Genomic DNA, 23,722 nt, shown 5'->3' on the forward strand with positions numbered 1-23,722 from the left:
ACTAGAAAAAGAAGCCAAATCCTGAGGTTTCAAATACAGAAAGATTTTTGAACGCCATAAGCAAGTGCAGCTGTGTCCACACTCTCCTGGGGGTCAAACAAGGCAGCGTTGGAGGGGGCTGCTGTGGTGCACCCCCCCACTCCGTGCAGCGATGCCAGGGTCAGCCCTGTCCACAGGCCTCCAGCAACAAAGTTTCCTGAGTGCAAAATGGGGACACAAAAGCTTTGGCACAAAGGGGTGGAAATGTTCATGGGCGAGCTGGATCCTGCCACTGCTGCCAATAGATGGGACGTGCATGAAATTTGCATCTTTTCAGGGTGCGTTAGAGACAAATGTCTCCTTAAAAAGATGCGATTGTGCAAAAGCAGGAACTAAGTGATCCATCCCCACTTTTCCTGCCTCCCCTCCTCTTCTTCTAGCAATTTTTCCTCCCCCCTTTCTCTTGCGAGTCCCCAAGCAGTTTGTTTTTGCCTGCAGAAGGAAGCTTGAAATATTGCAAAGGGGGTACAAGCAGCGCTCCCTGCGGCCTTGCCCCTGATGGCACGAATGCAGACATAAAATAACCCAGCGCCATCAGTAACCTGTCGCCAAAGCCCCACTACGAGGTGAGAGTTTTCCTCCCTGCCGTGGCTGTTAGCTGCAATGTATTTCTCCCTGCACTAAGCACCGTCTTTCCCAGGGCTGCATTACAATGATTTATAAACCCCATTTCTGGGGAAAACTAATAGATCAAAGTGAGGAGAAGGAAAAGGAGACATGAGCAGCTGGAAGAAGATATTGAAGCATGAAACAAAAACAGAAATGAAAAAGTAGTTTGTGGCACTAGTGAGTTGTTCTGTGCTGCACTTCTATTATTGAAAAATAATAGGGGGAATCTGTATTTTAATCCATTTTTTTGAGACTTTCAAGTAATCTGAAAAGCTCTTCCTAGAGCCAGCTTGCTTTTGTGTGTTTGTGCATCTCTTACAGAACCAAACACTTATTTTGCTGTTTAGCACTTCCCTGTCTATTTTTGTGTCATTTTTAGAAAACATTTCCATGTTTTCAAGCAGCATCTAGATTTTCTAACAGCGTAAACAGAAAGCATCACATGCAGGATTGATGTTCAGCTGGACCTGAGCCTAGGATGTGCTTGTTCCTGAGCTGAGACTTGGTCAGGTTTTACAAAGGGACATCGTGGGCTGAGATCAGGGCGGCCAGTGAGGTGCTCTGCCTTTGTTTCTGTTTCTTCTCCTGCACAGTGAGGACAAATACACAAGATTTGTCATGTAATTCTCAGCATCAGTCAAGTTACATCTTGACTGAACTGAAGCAGGAATATGGACCAATGCTTATCTCTTAGTTTTGCAATGATTAATGTATTAGTGTTTGTAAAAGCGATAAGAAGCTAATTGGGTTTCTGCATGTGTTCTGCTTGTCTGGTTCAGCCACCAGACATCTCTGACTTCAAACACAGGCAGTGGTGGAGAATTATTATGAAAATAACTGTAATCCTTGTGCAGCACGTCATATATTCAGAGGGCTGCACAAACATTCTATCTACAATTTCCCCATGTAGCGCTTATGTAAGTGCAAATGTTAGACACAACAGACGAAATGCATCGAATAGGACAAACAGCGGATTTGATGGAAAACAGACGTGTGTGGCAAGACTGCAGGGGCTTTTCTAAGAGATTGTACAGAGCCACGAGATGGAAGCCGATGAATTATCCCTAGGCATGTCCCAAACTTGTCTGAGGTTTGCAGGTTTCCATTCAAAGTATTTTCTCTACATTCCTGTTTGTCTTGCTTAAATTTTCACTTTTCCTGGCAATTTTCTGTTGCCGGTTAATGGTGCAGTGTCGTGTTAACTTTAGGCTGGCTGGTTTACCTTGGTTCCTGATTGCTGTTGCATCTTTTGGTGTTGATAAAAGGGTTCCTGGGGGAACGCAGTTTCAGGGATGTGTTCATGGACATGTGTAACTGATAATTCTCACAGATAATACAGGAAGCAAGCATGTGTTGAACATGTGTCCCTGCTCTGCACAGGGAACACCTATGCCTGTTCACACAGAGCAGCAGTGTGGGCAATGAAGCAGTGTATTTTCCTTTTGGTGACTTGTAAAAACATGGTCTGGAGAATACACATCTAGGATGGCATTCAGGAGTGAACATGTGTGATGTGATCTGCTTTCAGCTACGTTTCATGACTACTGATAAGAGAACTAAACATGGCCACTTGCGAGATCAACATCTGCCCATTCAATCAGCCTGAGATGACCAAGATCATTATAAACCTTGTGGGTCTCTTCTACTTTGATATATTCTATGATCCTCACAGCCACGCCTGACTTTTGGCTCAGGACTTTGATCAGTATGAGCTGAGTGCATTAAAATGAAAATACCGTGCTTTTTTTTTTTTTTTTTTTTTTTTCCTTCTCGTGCCCTATGTGATGCAGTCCAAAAATGTATTCAAAAATGCTTCAAACCAGAGAGGTCATCTTGCTAAGACACTCATGCCCTTCCCCTTTTGGCTACGCAGCCCCAAGCAAACACCACTCCACTGAGCCATGAGGTTGGCACTGATGTTGTAGCTGATACCTGCCGTGATGGCACACCAGGCAGCTGCAGAGGCCCTCTTATTTTCACCGCATGGATCCTGCTTACTGCTGACCACAGCCTAACGCAGATGCCTTTTCCATAGACCTTGCGCTGGTAGCTGCCGACTGCATCTCCTGCTACAACAGGCAGAAAAAGCTGTCCGTGCTCTAATAGCTATTGTAACCCTCCTAAAACTATGACAACATCTTTCTTCTGACTCCCTATGGCCCAGCCAGTCTTTACTCTTCTTCTGTTCCCTGTCTGCAGAGAGAGCTCTCAGGATGAAAGACAGCTAGCAATGTAGGGAGAGCTGAATATGGACTAAGAGCTGCCAGAGGAATATGAGAGGAGAATTTTGCCCTATAAGCTTTAATAAGGTGGTGGGTTAAGAGAAATGCAGCTAGGGAGAAAAATGGGGAATGTTCTCTCTCCAAATGGGCACTGCTTTGGTTTGTAAAAGCACCAGGGATTCCCCATGTGGCTTAATTTATTATTTTCCCACTCGTTAAATGCCAAAACAATAAAGCAAAATCTATTGTTAGCTTTAAAATGCAGGTGATTTGCATATGGCTGTGATAGTCCTACTGCTGCCTTCATTTAAACTCAGTAAGCTGAGGTACCTTTAAAAATTATGACTTGTTTTACATTTAATATACTGAACTATGTTAACATAATATTAAGGGGCTGACTTCACAGCTTAATTGCTGATCACGTAGAGGGCTGCTTTAGCAGAAGCATTAGCCTGGCAGTGCTGTACGGCCTGATATGAGAGCAGCTGGAATAGCAGCCTGCACAAAGGGGCTGCGAGCTGCTCCTTCCCTGCCGCGATGCTCCCTCTAAGAGCACCCTGGAAACCCAGAATCATTTTTACTCGACTCTTGGCTACTCTCTTGTGCTAGAAAGTATTTGGTGCCCTATTACAGAGCAGTGTCTGTGCAATACAAACAGGACATAATTGTACGTGTACAAAGCAATATTAGATAATCAAGTGGGTTTTTTCCCTGTTCAGTACAATTTTGCAGAGGGAAAGGAACGCACCATTTCCAGGCAGAGCTGAACATGTATTGTACTTGCCAGCCCCAGATCTCCAAGGTTGCTGTAGAGAGATCGTGCAATTCTAGTGGTGGTGTTTTATCTTCTCATTTTCCTCCTTCCATCTTTGACCCTTGCTTGTGTTGGGCTAAATGCAGAGGGGCTGGTATTGGGAATGGGAACCGGGTCCACAAAGACTCAACCTCTCCTTGAATTCAGAGACCGTGTGACAGTATTTTGGTCAATACAATTGGCTAAGACTGAAAGCTGGTGATTGGGAAGGGTGAATTGCTGCAGTTTCCTTTACACCTGTATTTTCAGCACACTGAACCACTGGGCCAGCATTCAGTGGCAGGGCATCACCTTTAAGGAGGGAGCTTTTGCAAATGGCTGACTTGTACTTGATCCCCAAACCTCCAGCAGCAAAGTGGTGCACGGTGCTACCCTTTCTGTCCACTGTGTTAGAAATATAATTAAGGTCCAAATACTGCCCCAAGATGTGTCCAAAATAAGAGGCACTCACAGGCTTCTCAGGAGCTGAAGAGGTATCCAGGAATTACCAGCTACTCACGTTCATGTCTCTGACTTCCACACATGGCTTCAATTTGGGAGTTCTGGACTCCTCAAAAAAATTTGCTTTTTTTCTCAGTTAAAAAAGCATATAGATTGACAGAGATGTACAGCAAGTTCTAGCCCTCTATGATTTAAAAGAGCAAAGTTATAGGCCCCTGAAAATTGAGCTTTATAATAGAAGCACGGGCAAGCCCTTAACTACAGAGAAGCTACCAGGCGTTGCAACAATAATTGGGAAAGGAGGGAAAAAAAATCACACTGTGTTTTTCAGTGCTTAGCTAAGAAATACAACAAGAGAGTTTATTGCTTGCAAAACACAGCTGCACTGCCTCAAATTGGATGGAAAAACGAACCCTGATAATTTATTACACCCCTAAAGTCACAAGAATGTACCCATAAATTACTTTTTTGGAGGGGGAGGGAAGTGGTACCACTGTAGTCCATTCTGCACAACCTACTTATTAGTATCATAATTTATTATTATTATGCCCTGCTGCAAATAGAGAGGCAGATAAAACTCAAATCTATTAAAACAACCGCTCCACTTTCTCTGAGCCACTGAGGGACACCATTCCAAAGGAAATGAGATAAATTACTAAGATGAATGTATGAGTCTTGCATTACAGCACGTAGCTTGTATATATGCAAGAGCAGGAGGATAATTCAAGCAAAAAAGAGTCCTGTTAAGTTTTACCATTCAGGATTCAACACAGAGGGACTGGAATAATATCAAGTGGTCAATTAAATATTTCTAATGTATAGATTTTTTTTTTTCCCAAAGATACCTTATCTGTTAACTTGGAATGAATGTGCAACACTGAAATAACTGCCCTCCTCCTATTGGAAATGTACTTGGATCAGTATGTATTTAAAAATATGCTTTATCCAACTATTGTGAGGAAGTAGACACTATACTGATAAGTCTGAAAATTATATCAATATAATATATATATTTATAAATAGCCAAGTGGCGCTGATTAATTGCAAAGCTGATTTGAAATTAAGGTTGGTGAAAGACGTTGCTTTGCAGTCTCAGAAGGGCAAAGTGGCAGAGCCAAAGGTGCAGTTATAAAGTTCACCACATGCCTTTGCTAATGGGTTTCAGATAAGTCAACAGGAATTTTGTAATATTTTTCCTTCATTTCTTTCTGGGGTAGTCAGCTGGACCAGCAGTTTTTAATGCTGTCGTCCCCTTCCCTGCCACATGGATTGATTAGCAGAAATGATAATTGTATTCAGAGGTTATTGTTTATTGCCCTCTTCAGGACATGGGTCAAGTGCCTGTTAGGTTATTGCAAAGTCAGGACGAGTGCTCTTGGCCATAGTCACTGGGGTATAATGGAGCCCTGATTCTGGAGGCTGCTGGTCCAGAATGGGTTTGGGTACAATAACCACCAGATCTAAAGATAAACCTAGCAATAATCATCTTTCTACAAGCCAGTTTGTGGTTTTCAGTTGTATTTTTTAAGAAAAGAAAAACGATGCATATGTGATAAAAAGTTCATACTGGACTTTTCTAAGTAATGTAAGAGTAGTGCAGGTTTAGCTGGCTTCACTTTTATGAATGCTGGGGATTCTCAAAGCAGAGTACATGAGAGACAAAGCCAGTGAAACCTCAATGGTCCACAATGTAAACAAACTTAATGAGAAGAAAAGAGTCAGCAATCATTTCATCTTCCCTACAAAGCCTGCTGCTCTGATCAGGAAAACAACATCCAGGCCACACAGTAAGACACCGAGACTTTGTGCTCTTGCTGCAGAGGGTGGGGGAACGGGAGGGATTGATGAAGGAAGGAAATGAGGCCACCTACTCGCTGTGATACCGCAGATTTTTGTATTTGCAGACTGCTGGTGGCCTGCGTCAATCTGTACATCAGATTATTACTTCTATACCCTTGCATACTTGTAGCAACTGTGTGTGTGTCTATGTCTCTCTTGAATGGTTCTCTGCACCCTTTCATATTCCATGCATTGGCTTTTTTTTTTTGTGGGGGGATTACTTTTCATATTGATGGTTGTGGTACTTGGAGTGAAAAATGGAAAGTAAATAAAAATATTTATTTTTTGAGCTGAAAGGTATATGAAATACATTCATAAAAATGTATTTAACATTGCTCCAGGTTTGGGCTTGAACATTTGCTCCTGCAACTTATCTTGTAAATTGTTTACATAAGAACATGATGGAAGAGAATGCAGAAACTTGTTCTGCCTTTGTTTGAATTTCAGTTGCCAAACCCAACACTTTCAGCCTTCACTTTCTGGGCCTTTGTTCAGATCCTAAATATTAAAGTTCCCACGTAAAGCTGAATTTCCACTCCCCAAATGACAAGCTGTGCTTTGTAAAGGTATTTCCTTCAGATGTGGCATTTGCCTCTCTGGCAAGGTGCAGGGCTACTATTTGAGCTCTTTTGGCAGCTTTTCCTCCTGTTCTGGCCTCTCCCCAGGGAAATGCTCCATCTGCATGGCCCTGCAGTTTCTAGTATTTAGTTTGGTAGCTGGTTATCTTCCTCCTGAGGTTCTGGCACTGCCTGTTTACAAACAGGAAGGCAAAGATTGACCAGGAGAGGACACCTCCTTCCAGGCTCAGACACATGCCTAATATGTGGTGCTTAGTTTCTACTGTATATTGATATTCAGCTTTTTCATAAAGAAACCTGTGGTTTCCCTGTATCAGAAGCAGTGGGTAAATTCCTACTATTTTATGACATCATAGAGAAGCCCCCAGGCTGGCTGTGCCTCTGTTACATTTTTAAAGCAGCAGTAAACAGCATGCTTTGAGTAACAGCTGCCTTTCTGATGGTGGACTGGGACAGACTGCTGCAGAACCGAGGCTCTGAGATTCACTAGATATTGCTGATCTACAGGTATCAGCTGAAAGCCATGGAATGATGACATCTCTAATGAAATAATGAAATACAGCATCATTATCAAATGAAAAATAACAGTAGTATTTCCAGGCTTTTTTGCTTTGATTAGATGGATGAGCGAAGCACGATTATGTGTGACTGAGAGATATTGGATGGGTGAGGTTCACCTGCCTTTTCCATGTGTTGTAGGAGTCCCTCTACATAAATGAATTCTGGCTGGGTTTTCCAAGATGACTGGATTTGGAAGATCCAGTGGCGTGGCAAGATGGATACTTCACATTGTATAAAATAGTTTGTTGCTGCTGGTCACAGCAATTATATTCTCACTTCCTAATTTGCTGTTTTCTGTACCACGTATGATGTTGGCAGCTCTTGTTCAGGCTTAGCTAGGACTTTTGGGAGCTAAAATAAGTGCTGTGTGTACTGAGAGGCAGGACTAGACATCCTGGCATCCCCAAACTGGAGAAATCTCTGACCCCAGTCTGTTCATGAAGAGGGCACATGCCAGAAGAGGTCAGCTAGGACCATGGAAAGCTTGATCTCAGTGAGCCATTTTGCATTGCTCTAGGACACCTGCTACTGTTGAACCCAAGTTTCCAAGCCCGTAGTTCCTCTTCAAAAGGGAAGAGGATGATAGGAGCCTAAGCAGAGAAAGGACAGTGAAATTTTAAAGTATTATGACACACATACATTTAATATTACATCACATGTAAGGGAACAAGCACATATGATCGCAATACTACAAGATGAATATAGGTCCTACGATATTAAATTTAGTGCCTTATGATTGATGATCCTTTGTTTGCAGGTTTTCTTTTATGTATATATTATTTCTGTAGGATAAGCATCTTACCAGCTGGAAGAAACATACAACTTTTTTATTTTCTAGCATGTAATTTCTGTTTGATTCACAGCTAATAAATAGGTCATCTTGTACTTTCAAAATGCCAACATGCAGTAATTCAGTGAAATAGAGACTCTACATTAAAAAGCTGTCAACCTCAGTGCAATTTTCCTGCACCCTACGCTCTGGAAAGATACCTTGTCACTCATGGTTCAGCTCTGTTTTCCTGAAATATCTCTTCTTCTGCATAAATAATGAATATAGTTGCATGAAAATATCTGGCACAATGTCTGTTCTTCCTCCCACTCTAAGGAGCTGCGGTACAGACTCTGTATTTATTGGTTGATCTTCCCAACAAATCTTACTGAAATCACAGGTGTGGTAATAGCGTGGCCCCCTCCCAGCTGCAGGCAGGTGTTCTCCACTGTGCTAACCCCATCCTACCCGCCTGGCTGAAATCAAGGAAATGCTGCCTCAAAAAAAGCCTTTGCTATTTAGTACTCATAATGTAAAGGCTACATGAAACAAAATAATTTAAAACACTTATTCACTTTGAGTCTCTTTCCATTTTTAATGCATTATGCAGGTCTTGCACAGAAAAGGTATAGGGCTGAAGCAGATCCCAATTAGGAGTTTAAAAAATCAATTCTGTTCTTTAAAAAAGCTAGATATAAACCCCATTAGATCACTAAGCCTGTCTTCTATTTCATATGATCGGAAATGCACAATTTACTGTGTTTTTTATGGCTTTCTCCTAGTAGTCCACTACAGGTAACACAAGAATGGCAAAACCTTGTTCTGCACCTCTGATTTCATCAACAAACCAGTGGAGTTGGGCTGCTGTGGCACTGCTACCAGTGACAGAGGAAGGCAGGCAGCCCTCTTTACTCACAGACTTAAGGCCAGAAGGAGGAGTCCTGTAATTTTCTAATCTGTTCTGAAAAATCATGATGCATTCAAAGGATCTCACTTTCAGAGAAAATTTTCGGATGCAACGCAGGGAAATTTCTGCGGTGTTGATTTCAAAACCTCTGAGTATTTATAACCCACCACCATAGTACACAGACAAAACTTCAAGCCCAAGGTTTAATCCTGCAGGTGTCACCCACATGAATGGTTTCCCCTGACCCTAAGTTTGATAATGCGGTGTGAGGCAGGGACAATGCTGTTTCAATGAAAAACTGGACCAGCTCAAGCCATGAAAAATTTGGTGGTGCCTTTTGTGGTTTTGAATTGATAGAAAGTTGAAACTTGAAGATGTCAACCCCATAAAAATGGGAAAAGCAGGGTGTGCTAACCCCCTGTGAACCGGGTTTTACAAGGGATAAAGCTGCTCAATCCTCACAGTGAGGTCCAAAAGTAATTTAAATCTCTTCCCTTCTCTCCTTGCTCCCAATTTCTCCATCCCAGTTGTTGTTAGATACATCAGCTGAGAAGGAAAGTTAGAGAGTGACACTAATAAGGAGAGCTCAGACACACTAAGAGTATTAAAAGGTTAGGTCATGGTGTGTTCTATTAAATAGAATATTAATTGAATTCTTGACATCTGAGGTGAACTGTGACATGCTCATGGGATAAATATTGCATTTAACAGAGCATCATGACCTAAAGCTCTAAATACTATTGAGCATCAGTGCCAATCCTGCACAATAGATCTTAGCCTCAGTCCTCACGGTACAAATGCTCCCTTGGAGTTTTGGAAGCTTGAGCTTAAAAACATGTTTCACATTACTTGTTTCTGTTCTCAGTTAAGTCCAAGATTGCTTCTTCCATCTCAAGGCTACACTCAGTCTCAGACTTTTGGTTACTGACTCTTAATATACAGCTAGAAATGCATGTTTCAAATGCCTGGTATTACAACCTATTGGGCACAGTACAAGAAAAGTCAAAAAGAAAATTTCTCCATCTCCACCCCTACACTGTAAAGAAGATTAAAACATTCAAAAGACCAATTAAAAATAGGGAATCTCATGGCAACATTTTCATTAACCCTCCCCAGTTCTTCTTTCTGTCTCATTAGTCATCACAGGGAGAGGAAGGATCATTTTAATTAGCAGCATTGTAAAGCTTTATTTAAGGCAACTGCCCCTCCTGCTGCTCTCTGGATTACCCTGCCGGCTTATAAATACAATACCAAATCATTAACAATCAAAAACACCACCACTGAAGGGTTTGGAAGAAGGAAGATCCACTATGGTCAATGTTTAGGGCTCTTTAACAGCGTTCTTTCTCCTTATACAGGCATAATTCAAGCGTAATATTGGGCTTTATAAAACAACTCAATATCCTCTTACAGCAAAGCCCTTTCTAGTTGAGGATACCATGTGTTCAACTTTCTTCTCCTTTGTTTTCAAGGCAGTGAAAGCACAGAACCACATCTGATAGGATAGACATGGTAGATAGGATCACAGGTTTTCCAGCATCTCAATTTAGAATTACTTGTTAAATTCCCAAATTAAAGGGACTGCTGCATGCTAACAGCCTTGCAGGAGGGAGGTGAGCACTGAGACCCCAACCGGGGGAGGCTGGAGGAGCATTTTAGAAAGAAGTTCTTCTGAGTTTAGGGTGAAAACAAAGTGAACGTCCACATTTTGTGAAAAGGAAATTCCTTTTCCCAATCACCGCTTGCTGAATTTCATGTTTTTGCAGAAATGAGCCCAATGGGTCTGTTCTGTTAAGAAACCTTCAGCCAGTGTTTCCAGCCAGCAGTTTCCACACCTGGGAGTGCAGTCCAGAGTACATGTCTGTGCAGAAGAACAATTTTGCTCTCCCTCACACCCATGCAATGTGTAAATGACCCCCACTGCAGTGCACAGGCTTATTTTGAAACTAGTTTGAGTCACTACATTTCAATCAGGAATTAGATGCAAACCAAGATCTCTCACCCTCTTGCAGAGTCCTGAGTCAGAGACACATTAGTGGAAACCAACAGGACAGCATGACCCCAGATCCTAAATAACCCAACATTTGGAAAGATCTGGACATTGCCTTCCAGCCCCTAGCTATTTAGTAGTCTCTCAAACGAACAGAATGTTTTCCTTCTGGACCATTCTGCAGCAGCTCCCTCTTTAGTGTCCAGCAAAATAGTGATGAAACCATCACATTTCTTAAGATGTAAGCTGTATAAAATGTCCTCCTTACCAGGAAACCACAACTCAGACTATTAGGATTCACCATTTAGATGTGGCCTACTTTCCCTGACCTGAATAGGTAACTAGGGACTCTTCAGTACACCTGTGTGCTGCAATCGCTAATTGTTCATCACTGTCCAGCCAAGGCAACCCAGTCTTTCCCTTGGAGCAACCTATTAGCTACATTCAGGAGTTGATGCACTGAGGGTACTCTGTCACAGAGTTTTCGTGTTGGGATCACAGCCAGGATTTGCTTTTTTTCAAAGTTATAGCGTCACACAGCTGAAGTGAGCTGAAATTTTGAGATGTCTTCTTTGCTGCTGGGTGCCAAGTTGCATTAAGGTATATTAGCCACCTAATTCTTACGCTTTATTGCTTGACATGACAAAAAGAAAATCAGACCAGAGGACAAAAACTCCTAACATTGAAGTCTGAAGACACCAAGTGCATTTCATCTCCCCCTGAAAGCAAGCTTGCCCTGACTTCAGTTGGAGCACTAAGCAGAATGTGGAGATAATATCGGCTTCTTCAAAAAACATGCATATTCCTCAAGAAAGGTTTAAAAATTACTAGGTATACTTGAATTTACCTACATGAACTACTGTTCAAGTAATAAGAAAAGGAAGACTGTAATGACGTATCACTGAATGATTAATGTATTGCTACGTAGAGTTCACTTCATGTTAAGTCAAGATCTGTACGTGTGGAGATTTGCAGGGAGAGGTGATAACTTTTATGGAAGTAACTGCTACATGTCAGGCTGTCACAAATGTGAGTTAGAAATAAGTAAAATATTTCCACTAAAAAAAAAGGCAGGGGGAGGGAAAACCACCAAAGTTCCAGTTTGGGTCTGACCAGCTCCTCTGCCCCCATCTCAGCTTCTCCCCACTCAGACAGACTAAGCAGGTCACAGACCTGAGCCACTGTCACTAAATGCTCATCACCAAAACTGGGGGAGGCTTACAGAGGCCAGTGCACTGCCAGGGCCTAAGCCCTGCAGCTTCAAGGGATATCAGCCTCCGGTGATCACGGATGCTAAACTCACTTAAAACCAGACAGTGATGAGTAGTATGAGTAACAGACACTGTAAAAGTTTATATACGAATTGCTTTGTTTTCTATTTATAGCTGCACTGTATTTTTCTTGTAATACATTTTTAATGACTTATAAGGCCTAGTTATTTATTCTCCTGAAGCCAAATACTTTCTCACCCCAGTAATGCAAGTGAATGAGCTTTGAACAGAAGAGCTACATGGGTGATGGCTGGATCTGCTGCCTGCACAAGCAGCGGGCTGGGGGGACGCTGCACGGCTCTTGGGAGACCCGCAGCACCCAAGGCACCAATGCAGCGGGTGCCCCAAGCATGCAGCTCCCCACTGCCTCTCTGCAGAGGGACTGCCTGTGGAGGGCCCTCCCTGGACCAGAATATTTTCATATTACTCATTATTTTGTCTCCACACAAGGGAGTCTCTTTTTATGGTTATTTTGCTCTACGTTTCTTAATCCAAAATTAACTTTAGCTAAAAAACAATCCCCAAACCTGCAGTGTCACATAGGCAGCCGCCCTCTCCACATATGTGTTGAAAAGTTAAGTAGCATGAACAACAGACTGAACAAAAGCAGAAGATGGGACACTTTGAAATGGCAGGATTTTGCATGAAATGTAATTAATCTGCTAAACCAGTATCCATCCCTAAGCACAAATGCTGATTGCCTTATGATGAGTCTAACCAGAATGGTATTAACTCTACTGTTTTTTCTAAATTGTTATATACCCAGTATTATCTTTTGACTCTTCTTTATATTTAGATTAATAAGTATGTAATCACTTCATTAGTTTATTTAGATTATGTTACTTTAGGAAATGATTGTTTAGATCAGCCTTGTCCTTCCCATCTATCTGTGCCTTCCCAGAATTAAGTAATATCTGAGGAAACCAATTAATTGCAACTCGACCGCTGTAATGGGGTCTGCTCTACAATGTGGCAATGTCTAATGGAGTTTTAATTTCCCCATGGTGAGTCAACATTTGCTTAAAGAGAGAAGACTGTAGGAGCAAACCACTGCTTGAGATACGCACAGCTTCTTCCAAGTCTATGGGGCTGAACAGGCACCTTGGGGCTGCTGCTTCTTTTGTTGGGGGTAAAATTCACAGAGGGTCATAGCTAGGGCATCAAAGAGCATCCCAATTCCCACTGCAGGCTGAGATTTCCTGTGGACTTGCAGAACATGGAGGACATCACAGCCCTATATGGCTCTCAGGCTGTACCTTTCAACTTTGCAGAGGTCCTGAGTGCTAAAATGAACTGGCCACCCAGTGAAGGTTTGACAACCCTTTTTCAATGCATGGTCTTCCTTAGAAAATATTTATTTAACTATCCTGGGTCCTCGCTATGCAGTTGCACCACCAAGTCCTTGTCATGGACCAGAAGGCCATTGTAATAGGGGGCCATCAAAAGCAAAAGTCTGATTCCCAATGTAACTTGTGACACACATGGGACAGCAGAATTTATAACTAGATTTTTTTCCTTTAACTGGATTGGTCAGAGTATTTAGTACCACCAGAAGTTACAATTGGGATTCTGGAGGGAGGCAAAGCACCCAGAGCCCTTTGAAATGCCCCTGGTCCCTCCCTTGCTCAGGCCCTGGGCATCTTTGCAAACATCAACCTACGTGCCGTTAACTAATGACTGTTTTGCCTGGCGAATGCTGACAACTTCTGAAGTCGGTCTGCCTTTCCCAATCTTCTGACAGCTTAAAAGATTTTAAACAAAGCTACATTATGATGCAACCAATTTCAGCAGCATCTGATTAACAAAAAGGAGGCCGCAGCTACCTGACAGCAGCCGGTGGTTATTTTTTATTTCTAAAACAAACTGATGGCCTCAAACATTCATACATGTATTTATTGTTTTGTTTAAATGTCTCATTTCCAGGGTTTTTTTGGATTGCGCAGGGAAATAAAGTTTTGCAATTCTTCTTCTCATAATAAGTCTGTCCAAAAATGATGTTGCTCGTTGTGTTGAAAGATGGTTTCATTTTCTACTCAAAATTGGTATGAAAAATTTGCCTTGCCAAATGAACATTGTATACTGAACTTGTCAAATTCTCTCTCCTGACACAAATAAAAGATAACATTGGGTGGCAGCATGTAAAACAGCACTGACAAGACAGCTAGGATGGAAGCAAAGAAATGCATATTTTTCTCTTTCTCTCTTCCTGAGAAGGGTAGGGGAGAGATTCAGGTGAGCAAATGCTAGCGTATTACAACCAAAAATAAATCATCTAAAGACCTAACAAGCCATTTCAATGCAGGTTTTAAGACAAATGTAAGTGATTCCATTTCTGATTAGCAAAATCATGACAAAAGTCTCCACTTTTTCCAGGCAACCGAGAAAACTGCTAAGTAGAAATAGTGACTGGATGAAAGGGGCATTCAGTTAAAAGTTCACAACTCTTCTGTTCAGGCTGGAAAGACTACTCATAGCACTGCTGAGAATTATTCTGAGTATATTTAAAAATAAATAAGGTAATGATAGTACTTTCATTAGATCTGCAGTCACACCATGTAAGTGAATTTTTTTTTCCTATTAAAATTGTTGATTGAAGGCCGTTAGCTATTTATCAGCCCAAAATTACATTTCTTCTCTCTTAGGGGTTGCCTCTTAAAAATCCCAACAACTACCTAGTTAGTAACAAGAAAAGACTCCTAAAACTGCAGTTTTGGGTTGGGGAGAAGAATACAAGCATGAAACACAGATTGCACCTTCAAATCCCCAATGGCATCACGCTTCTTTGTTCTGCTAAGAAAAATTAACCTCAATCTCGGCTCAAGGTCCCCCGATTGATTATCATAGTCATTTAAATACTGTAATCTCATTTTCAGCATCAGGGAAAAGGAGCGAAAAGAAGAAAAAGAGAAAGAGGTGGGGAAGCAAGGGGGAGAGAAAGAGAAAACAGAATAAATTATCTGACAAAAGGAAAAAGGGCCTTTCTGCTTACGGAGCCTATTTCAGATCCTTCCACTTGATTGGAAAAGTTGATGAAGTTTAAATGAAGCAGAATTAGAGGCTCAGGCCACTGAGTATTGACAGGGGCCCATGGAAGAATGTGCAATTCAATAGGCCTGATTTCTGTGGAAAACAGGGGAAAGGCCTAAATGGTATAATCTTCAATCAAATCTAACATCGACACTGACAAGGCAGGGTAATGAGATAGGCCAGATCAGGCATGTTGGTTAAAGAAATTAATCCCTCTCACTGCACCAAGAGTTCAGCTTTGATGCCTATTGTACAGACCCCCGTCCCAGCCTATCTAAATGCTAACTAACTGCGAGTGTGATCTGGGACTGTGCTTTTCATTGCTGGGGCTAATCTGATAACAATTTTAGCTCCCTGATTATGGAGGCAGAGGTAGCACGGCAGCCCCTCACCATGGCACTGCGGAGAGGGAGGAGAGGGGCAGCGCGCGGCGAAGGATGCAGCCGCGCTGGTGCGGGGAAACTTGCATTTCGGCGTGTATTAGAGCTTTAACACACCGTAATACATGGTGATTAGTGTAGTTACAGTCGCCTCCTGACCAGCTGATTGGTATCTCCTGGGAGCCACCGAAGAGGCTGGGCAGCGAGGAGGAGGAGGGTGATCGGAGAGAGCAAATGTAAAGGGATGTTGGGAAGTTGAAAAGCGTGCTGCAAACAAAGGGGCTCTTCTACCTGGGCGAGCAGCCCGAAGCTCGCGATTAAATCCACCTTTCTTTTTCAGGCTAGTTTGCTCTTCACTGAGCAATACAAGGTTTGCTGTCTTTGCTTTTCTGATTTCCCTCCACTCCCCCCACCTGGAAATTACACTATTATTTTTAATCAGGTTTCAATTGTAAGATTTTCAGGCATAAAAAAGCATATTGGTTTGCTTAAAAAAATCAAACTAGAGATATTTCCCCTGATATTGAAGTTTTCTTAAAGGCTGCTGCTGGAAAACTAGTAATAGGGTCCCGCTTCCCTTTATCTATACTAGTTCAAATAAATGTGAGTAGAAAAGTCAGTGCAATTTATTTTACAAAGTACTAATGGTTAAAAAAGAAAATATCCTCAAAATGCAGGCTCTGTCTAATCTGTACAATGTGAGCAGCCAAGCAAGAACAAAACAATCCCTGCAAGATGACAAAGGTTTCTCAAATTCAATAATTAAGCATAAGAGCATCTCTAAGAATTTGTATGGAAAGCAATCTGCCCTTGGGGAAAGTGTGGCTAAAAACTTGCAAAAATGCAGAACTGAAAACGTTGGTCCTTGTGATTGCAATGAACGTGCTTCCTTTGCTCTGTATTCTGCTAGGCAGTACTCAAAAAGAGGGGAAATGTTTGTGGCAAAGATCTAAAATTAATAGATTTTTGCCTTTTCTTTGGGCAGTTGCCCTCCAGTTGCCTGCCCAGTGCCCTCCTGTCCAGGACGGTCCTTACTGAGCCCCCAACAGCTTCTCCTATACACTCAGGACGTTTTCTTGTGCCTTTTCCAGAGAAGGAGGGATAGTTATTGTTGGTGGAGTGGGAAGCTGAGTATGGAGAGGAAATAGGGCAGAGATATTCCTGTGCTCTTACAAGTTTTAGCTGGGTCTCTAGTGCTGCTCTCAGCCTGCTGGGTTCAGTGTCTGCAGAGAAGGGTTCGTGGGTGAGGGCATGTTATCAGGGTTTGGAACATCCCTGACTTTCTGCACGGTGTCTTCGATTTGAATTAGTCTGAAAATCATCTTTTGGTTTAACGTGGTTTGGGGCCAATGTCATAAACTGGTGTTGTCTCTCCCTCAAAGTTTCTTAAATCTTTCAGACAATAAAGCCTGAGTTTTAGGTTCATCATAAAAATTTATAGGCTGCTGCAGCTTTGGATTCACTGTGAGTGCATGGACCCGTTTGTGACCTTTTTTTCATTTTATTTTTTTTTCTATTCTGCCTACATTCTCTCGTCCTTTGGCTTAATTTCTGCTTTTATATCACCAACAACTCAGGCAAGAGGCTGTACAGATGTTCTCTGTTATGACAACGCTGCTATTAGGGTCATAATGCAGCAATTCGGTCTAATGGTTATTATTGTGCTGGCTGACTTCAATAATGCACTTTTAAATCAAAGGGCCTTTGAAGCTTTATTTCCATTGTATTAGACAAATAAACATAGAAGATTTTCACGAACATAAAAGGCATTCACCTTGTAACGTTTCTGGGCTTATTAGTCCCACCAATTTGCATTGTTTTGTTCACATAAAGGATCAAAATGCCCTTTTGCTTGCTTTTACATACTGCATGCCGATCTTGGTGGTGAGCAGCTACGAATGCCCGGTGCTGCTGGTGCCATCCCTCTGCCCACTGAATCACAGCTGGCAGTTTGTAGCCTAAGTCCTGTCTTTAAATAAGCAGGAGAAAAACCCACTACTTTCATTCATGCAGAATGTTTACTTGCCAGTTGGAAATGCCTTATTTATTTCAGTGGTGTTTGTGCAAAATATGGGAGGGCACTAGAGCTCATAAGCAGTTTAATTTTTAGTGTACCAAATAATTCATTTAAAATCTTAAATGAGTTCATGCTGAGAAGAAAACCCTTAGAAGTCTGAGCATTGGCAAAACAAAGCTCAGAACCAAACCTAATGATTATTTGACTAACCAGCCCCTCATTAGTTTATTTCTCTAATGAATTATTGAGCTGTACTGTGTAGACATTTCAGAATACATTTTTAAAAGCACAACCCTGGCCTTAGATTGCAAAAATATAATAGTAGTAGTGATATAATAATAATAGTAATAAGCTCACAAAATGCTGCATAAACACTAATTAATTCTCAGCATCCCCAAGCAGCAAGCACAGAAGGCGGGATGCTCGGCACATGTAGTGATTTGAGGTAAATAGTATAATTAACACAAAATAAAAGATGACCTTATTCCAAATATGGTTCACAGTACTTGTGGCTACTCTGCTCTGTGTTACAGGGTTATTCATCTGAGACAGACAGACTAAAATCTGGTCCCTGACCAAGTTTTCAATAGATGCATTGATTCCTAACAGCTGAGGGTGTTTATTAGGAGAGGGAACAGAGCTATTTAAATCAACAAAGCTAACACGTGAGGGAAGTTACCCAAAGCTGTGTCACAGGGCTGTGGTGCTGTCAGCAGCAGTTGCTACATCTGGGGTCAACATGGGGGCAGCTGCGAGGTCTTGGCAGTGGCTGAACCCCCGGATCACACGGGGGGAGCAGAGGTGAGCTGCAGAGACGACGGAGACCGCAGGGACCTGCGCTGCCTCGGCACGCTCGGGGCGTAGGTGCTCTGTGCAGGGGGAATGATTTTGCTCTCTGTCAGTCCCAGTCGTCACACAGACCCTACACCTGCACGGTGTCTGACGGCTTGCACAGCTGCTCCCTGAGTATCCAGTGATGGGTGCATTCCTAAGGAAGCCTTTATTTTATGACCTTCCCTTCCTGCGTGGGTTAGCAGTACTTGCACAAAGGTGGATGAGGATTGCAAAGGTGAGTGGTGCGTCCTGGCTCTGTCCTGAGAAAGGGCTTGGTGAGATGGGAGCACTGCTCCAGGTTCACCTTGGCTCCTCGCTATGCTGGTGCAGGGAGAGCTAAAGAAGATGAGTAGATTTGGAGAAAAGGTTTAAAAAAAAAAAGAGGGAAGGTGAAGGTTAAAGGCTCAAAAATTGAGCACGACATTCAGATGTAAAAGCCCTGTTACAGACACAGTGCAGGTCTATTAATAATAGCTTCAACTCCTGCATGATGGAAAACTTGCCCTTTCAGTAATTCCTCTTGCAAGAGATGTTTGTGAAGCATGTAGTTTACAACTCAAAGTTGTAATATTCTTTTTCACACCATGCATTTGTCCACGTTTGTCTCATGCATAATTAGAACTTTTTTTTTTTTTTTTCATGATGTGACACAATTTTAGTTTGATAAAATACCTCTACTTGCTTTTCTTAGCTGTCCTTCCTATGGATCATTCCAGAAACCAAAATGAGTTTGCAACAACTCTCAGCAGCACCTTGCTCTGTGACAAGTCAGACAGCTCAGTAATACTTCATTATAAGTTTTAATAGGCATGAAAGGGAAAAAAAAAAAATGCGGGGACTGATTTCTGCCTTCACTTGGTACCCATGTAGTGAGTGGAGTCCCACGGCCACCCGGCTGGTGCCCCGCTGTCACCCACAGCGAGCTGCTCTCCCTGGGCATGGGGCAAACTCTCCCGTGTGTCCCCTTCCTCCACTAAAAAGGGCCATTCAGCCTCCCTGGCCAAGCTAATCCTTCCTCTGCTGGGATTGCCAAAACCAAAGCTACCAGTGTGCCAATTCCTGTGGTTTTGTGAGATTTTTTTATCATATATGCTTCTTCTGTCGACTGTAGCTTCTGAAATTTTATTGCCTGAGCCCTGTAGTTTTTGTTCAGTCTTACTTGGAAAAAAGAAACAATTCCAGCCCTCAGGGCTGGAGACAAAACCTTAGTAAAATGAACTCTAAATGGCCTGGCATTCAGACCAATAAAAAGAGCCTGGTAACAGTTGTCATGTAAATAACAATCTTTTAAAACAAATATTGCACATTCCAGCAGTGCTGAAAACTTCTGTTTGTTAAATCTGGTTCTCCAGCAGAGTTGGATTGAGACCTGGCAGCAGCCTTTCCTGGCCAGCAAAGCATCATTACCATCCTCCTCCTCAGAACTGCCAGTTCTGAAACAACTTTTTAATGCTGAGAGCTGTGGTTGGGGCTCTGAAGGCGAGCTGGATGCCTCTCTGCTCTGAAGGTGTTTCATGGAGACCAGTTCCCCGATTTTCACATGTCCCCTGGCTGCACTTTAACAGGTAAGAGGATGCTTTGGCACCTTTCCCATTTACCTTTGCACACCAGGAATATGCCCAGCTCCAGGCTGGTGACAACAGTGACTCTGGCAGCAATATGTTGAACTTAATTATGTCATATTATCTAGAAAATGTTAATATAAACATAACCAATCTGGTGTGGTCCACTTTTTCTGGAATGTCTGTCATGCATGCTTAGGGTTAAGTGTAGAGAAGTCTTGTTTCCTGCCCAGAGCTCGCTTATTTTTGTAGCAGTAGTTTTCAGTAAGTTTGTACTGAGAAAAGTGCTTGGCTAAGGCTTTTACTGGTAAAAACAAACAAACCAAAAATGCTTTGCTCAGATTTTTACTGGCATCAATAGATGAAATACTTTCCTCAGTTTTATGCTGCAAGCAAATACATATTGATAAACTAAATTAATGTGTTGATTAATTAAAACACATCATGCATTCTACCAGAGAAAAACAGCATTGATCCCTAGAAGTCTTTCTACGAAAAGAGAAGATCATGTTTTTAATCTGCAATAACCAGTATGTGTGGACACATCACGGGGAGAGGATGGGGTTGGGCAGAGCTGAGGCAGGAGGGTCAGTCAGCCTGGGCAGTGGTCTCTGTTTGGATATGTGATACCTCATTTAGAAGATATGTTGAGAGAACTGGGAGAGAAAGTAGGGGATCCTGTTGTTAGCTGCTGCTATATATGCTATATGATAGGAGATATGTATGTGCTATATAATAGGAGGTCTGTCACACCTGCACTAGGGTTTTGGGGACTGAGGGCTAGTTGGAGGGAGATCAGGGACTAAGTGTCCCATCCATTACTTCTGGGCCTCAGGTCCTTGTGTAGTTGCTGCCGGGTGAACCTTAATGACAGCTGTAGGAGCTGTGCATTCCTGAGTGCTCTCCCAGGGCTGCCCGAAGCACTTGTCCAAGCAGCAGTTGTCTCAAAACCTTTTATCCCCTTCTTCTAAACCATCCTTGTGTCCTTGCTTTTCAGGTGGCACTGCAGAGCATGAGGGTTGGGACTTGCTGATCATCCCCTTTGGCAGCTCTCTCCAAAATGCCTGGTCCCCAGGGCTCTCCCAGAGGGGGAAGAGATCCCAGGCTGCAGTTGGAAGCATGAAGAGGAGACGTGGCAGAGGGCTGACGCTCTGAGTTTGCCACTACCGATGTGTGCACCAGCAAGCAGGACTGGCCGAGTGCCAGCGCTTATCCAGTAAACTGCCATCCTGTTACTGTCACCTCCTGGCAGCTGAGGACACCCTGGTAAACTCAGCATTCAGTGGGGCATGAAGCAATGTGGGAAGGCAGTTGGTAGGGTGTCAGCAGTTTGCTGTACCAACTTTACAATATAATTTACCATGAGGTAAAATTACTGCTGGTTCCAAGAGTAAAAGCATCTCTGTTAATAACGCAGTTACTTCATTCTAAAAGGATCGCATCAGGTGGATGCAGATCCCTTTTACATCCCTACCAGTTGGTTTATGGTGAAGGAAACCCTCCTGCCAGGAAGCCCTGACAGAATAGAAATTGTCCAGAATTGTAAAATTTAACACTTTTTCTCAAAACTTGCTCAAATTTTAGTTTCACCTGTCCAGAAATCCAGATTGGATCTTATCAAATCATCCCATGATTTGTAACTGCTTAGAATTCCCACTGCCAGGATGCTCTGAAACAGTTATGCTGAAAAAAAACTCAAGCCCTAAAGCTGGGGCTGAGCAAACTGCTGGACCCAAGGGGAGAAGATATCAACTGAGCTCTAGGGACAGGCAGTGCTCAGCCGAATGCTCCCATGCAGACAGGCAAAACTCTCACATAAATCAGCATAATCTTAATGACCATGTATAATCTACCTGCAACATACACATTACAGGAGAGGAATCACCCTTTGTAGGATCACCCCGGTGTTATATTCATAGACCTGGGATTTATGGTGCTGACGGGTGGTTTATACCTATTTAAATGTAAGGAATATAAATGCATTGTGAAAGTAAGTAGGACCAACCCAACCCCTGCAATTATGCCTTATCGTACCTAAGTACCATATAATTACATATTATTCTGATTCATATTCGTGCAACACGTAGAAAAGTGTGCTAGTAAACACATTTTTAAGAAAGGAATAGTTTGGAAGGAGGGGGGAGATGGAGGGCTGCCTCCTTTCCCTCCCAGCAGTGAAGACTCCTCCACCCATCCACACCAGCTCTTTCTGGGGGGTAGCTAGGTGACGAAATGTCACCCTGATTCCACTTTTAAGCAAAGATACCGTCACTTCCTACCAAACTTACAGGACCCAGAGAAAAGAGAGAAGGTAGAAGTTTTGGATTTGAAAAAGTGAAGCTGGTTTTGAGTTATGATGTAAAACCTACATTTTTTTTTTTTCTTTGCCTTCCTAATATAATTTCCAAATCGATTTTTAGAGTTTCATTTTGGAGGGGGGGGGGAGGGGGAAGTTCTGTGTTGCAAGACTGAAATTTTCTGTGATATTCCAGATTCCAAAATTTGATGGCCGACTTCCAAGCCTGCCGCTGCCGGGGTGCGATCACCGAGGGAACGCGAGCGCTGAGCAGCCGCGGTTTAAATGTCACCGCCGGGGAAAACCCACCGCTTCTGAGCAGGGCTGGCTGCCCTCGGCAGGAGAAGAGGAAAAGTGCAGCCGGTCAAACGGCCCGGTGCCCGCTGTGGGGGGTGGCGGGGGGTGCAGCCGCCCTTCTCTCTCCCTCTGCACCCTCCGAGCAACGCTCCGGTCCCCTCCCCTCCCTCCCCCCCCAAGCTCTGGGGAGAGGGGTGGTCAGTACCGGCGGCGTGTCCCGGATGGGGACCGGGATCGGAAAGAACTGGTGATGGCACGAAGCTATTCTGCGAGTGCCATCCAGGGGACGAGAGCTGTACTTCAGCTGCCGGCGGGGCTTGGGGGGGGACGACACACACGGCTCCAGGGAAGGTGCGGGGCGGGTTAACGCGTGACTTTCTGGGGCTGTGGATCTTCATTAGGTGGAGGCAAGCGAAGTGAGATGCCTGAAACTTTCCAGAGCCCACCCAGAGCTCAGCCTGGCCACGGGACGGGGTTGCAAGTGGAATTGGTAAGGTGAGGAGTGTCAGGAGTTTCTGAAGTGACCATAACCTCCTCAGCCAGTTTAAAAATCCTAATTCTGGCAGTTAAAGTTTGTGTATCCCCCACCCCTAGGACCCCTCGCGATCCCTGTCCCCGAGAGCTGCTCAAACCTTGGGGCTATTGCTTCAAAAAGCACCTGAGCCTCAGAGGGAAAACGCATCCTGCGCTGCTGCCCATCACCATCCCGGGACTACAAGGTGTTTAACGGGCATAAAACACGAAGGAGCAGTGAGAAAACACACTTTTTCCATCCTTTTCATATAAGTAACTGGGGGGGGGGGCTATTTTCAACTGTTGTCACCCTTTGGGTGCTTTAATGGGAAACTTCCTCTGTGTGGCAGCGGTGGCCTAGGGCTGCCCCCGGGGACCGTCCGTGTCCCCCCCCCCCCCCCCCCCCCAGACCCTCCCGGGGTCCCGTTGGCCGCTACCGGCGGTAGGATGGGGGGGGGTGTGGGGTGCCCGGGGAAGGAGCGGGGACGGAGGGCAGGGACCGTGGGTGTGCCAGGGCTCACCTTGAGGATGAGCGGGTTGCGCAACATGCTGTCCCGGGCCACCCCCAGCCGCTCGTTCTCGCTGCCCGGCTCCACCTCGGCCAGGCTGAGCGGCCGCCGCGGGGGTGCCGCTCCGCAGGCCGCCATGTCGCGGCACGCCGCGGTGGGGGGGGGGGTGTGTGGGGGGTGTCTCGCTGTGGAACTGCAGCTCCCACCCGTGAGCGTGGAGGGAAGGAGGGCGGGAGCGGTGGCGGCG

The 23,722-nt window shown here is 43.7% G+C and overlaps 1 protein-coding gene and 1 long non-coding RNA gene across 2 annotated transcripts in view; one reads left to right on the top strand and one right to left on the bottom strand.

Annotated features, from left to right (window-relative positions):
- CFAP77 (cilia and flagella associated protein 77) overlaps positions 1 to 23,716 on the bottom strand; it is a 61,760-nt gene extending 38,044 nt beyond the window's left edge. The window contains exon 1 of the mRNA XM_033012073.2: positions 23,488 to 23,716. Coding sequence (XP_032867964.2) covers positions 23,488 to 23,613 — 126 coding nt within the window. The 5' untranslated portion in view covers positions 23,614 to 23,716. The remainder of the gene's footprint in view (positions 1 to 23,487) is intronic.
- On the top strand, positions 19,774 to 23,196 carry LOC116965989. The gene is made up of 3 exons (XR_004409863.2): positions 19,774 to 19,863; positions 20,858 to 21,126; positions 22,353 to 23,196. It is a non-coding gene; the product is annotated as an uncharacterized LOC116965989 (long non-coding RNA).
- Positions 23,717 to 23,722: the final 6 nt, after the last annotated feature.

This window comes from Tyto alba, unplaced genomic scaffold, assembly GCF_018691265.1.
Source record: "Tyto alba isolate M040663 unplaced genomic scaffold, T.alba_DEE_v4.0 Super-Scaffold_11, whole genome shotgun sequence".
NCBI classification, from domain to species: Eukaryota; Metazoa; Chordata; class Aves; order Strigiformes; family Tytonidae; genus Tyto; species Tyto alba.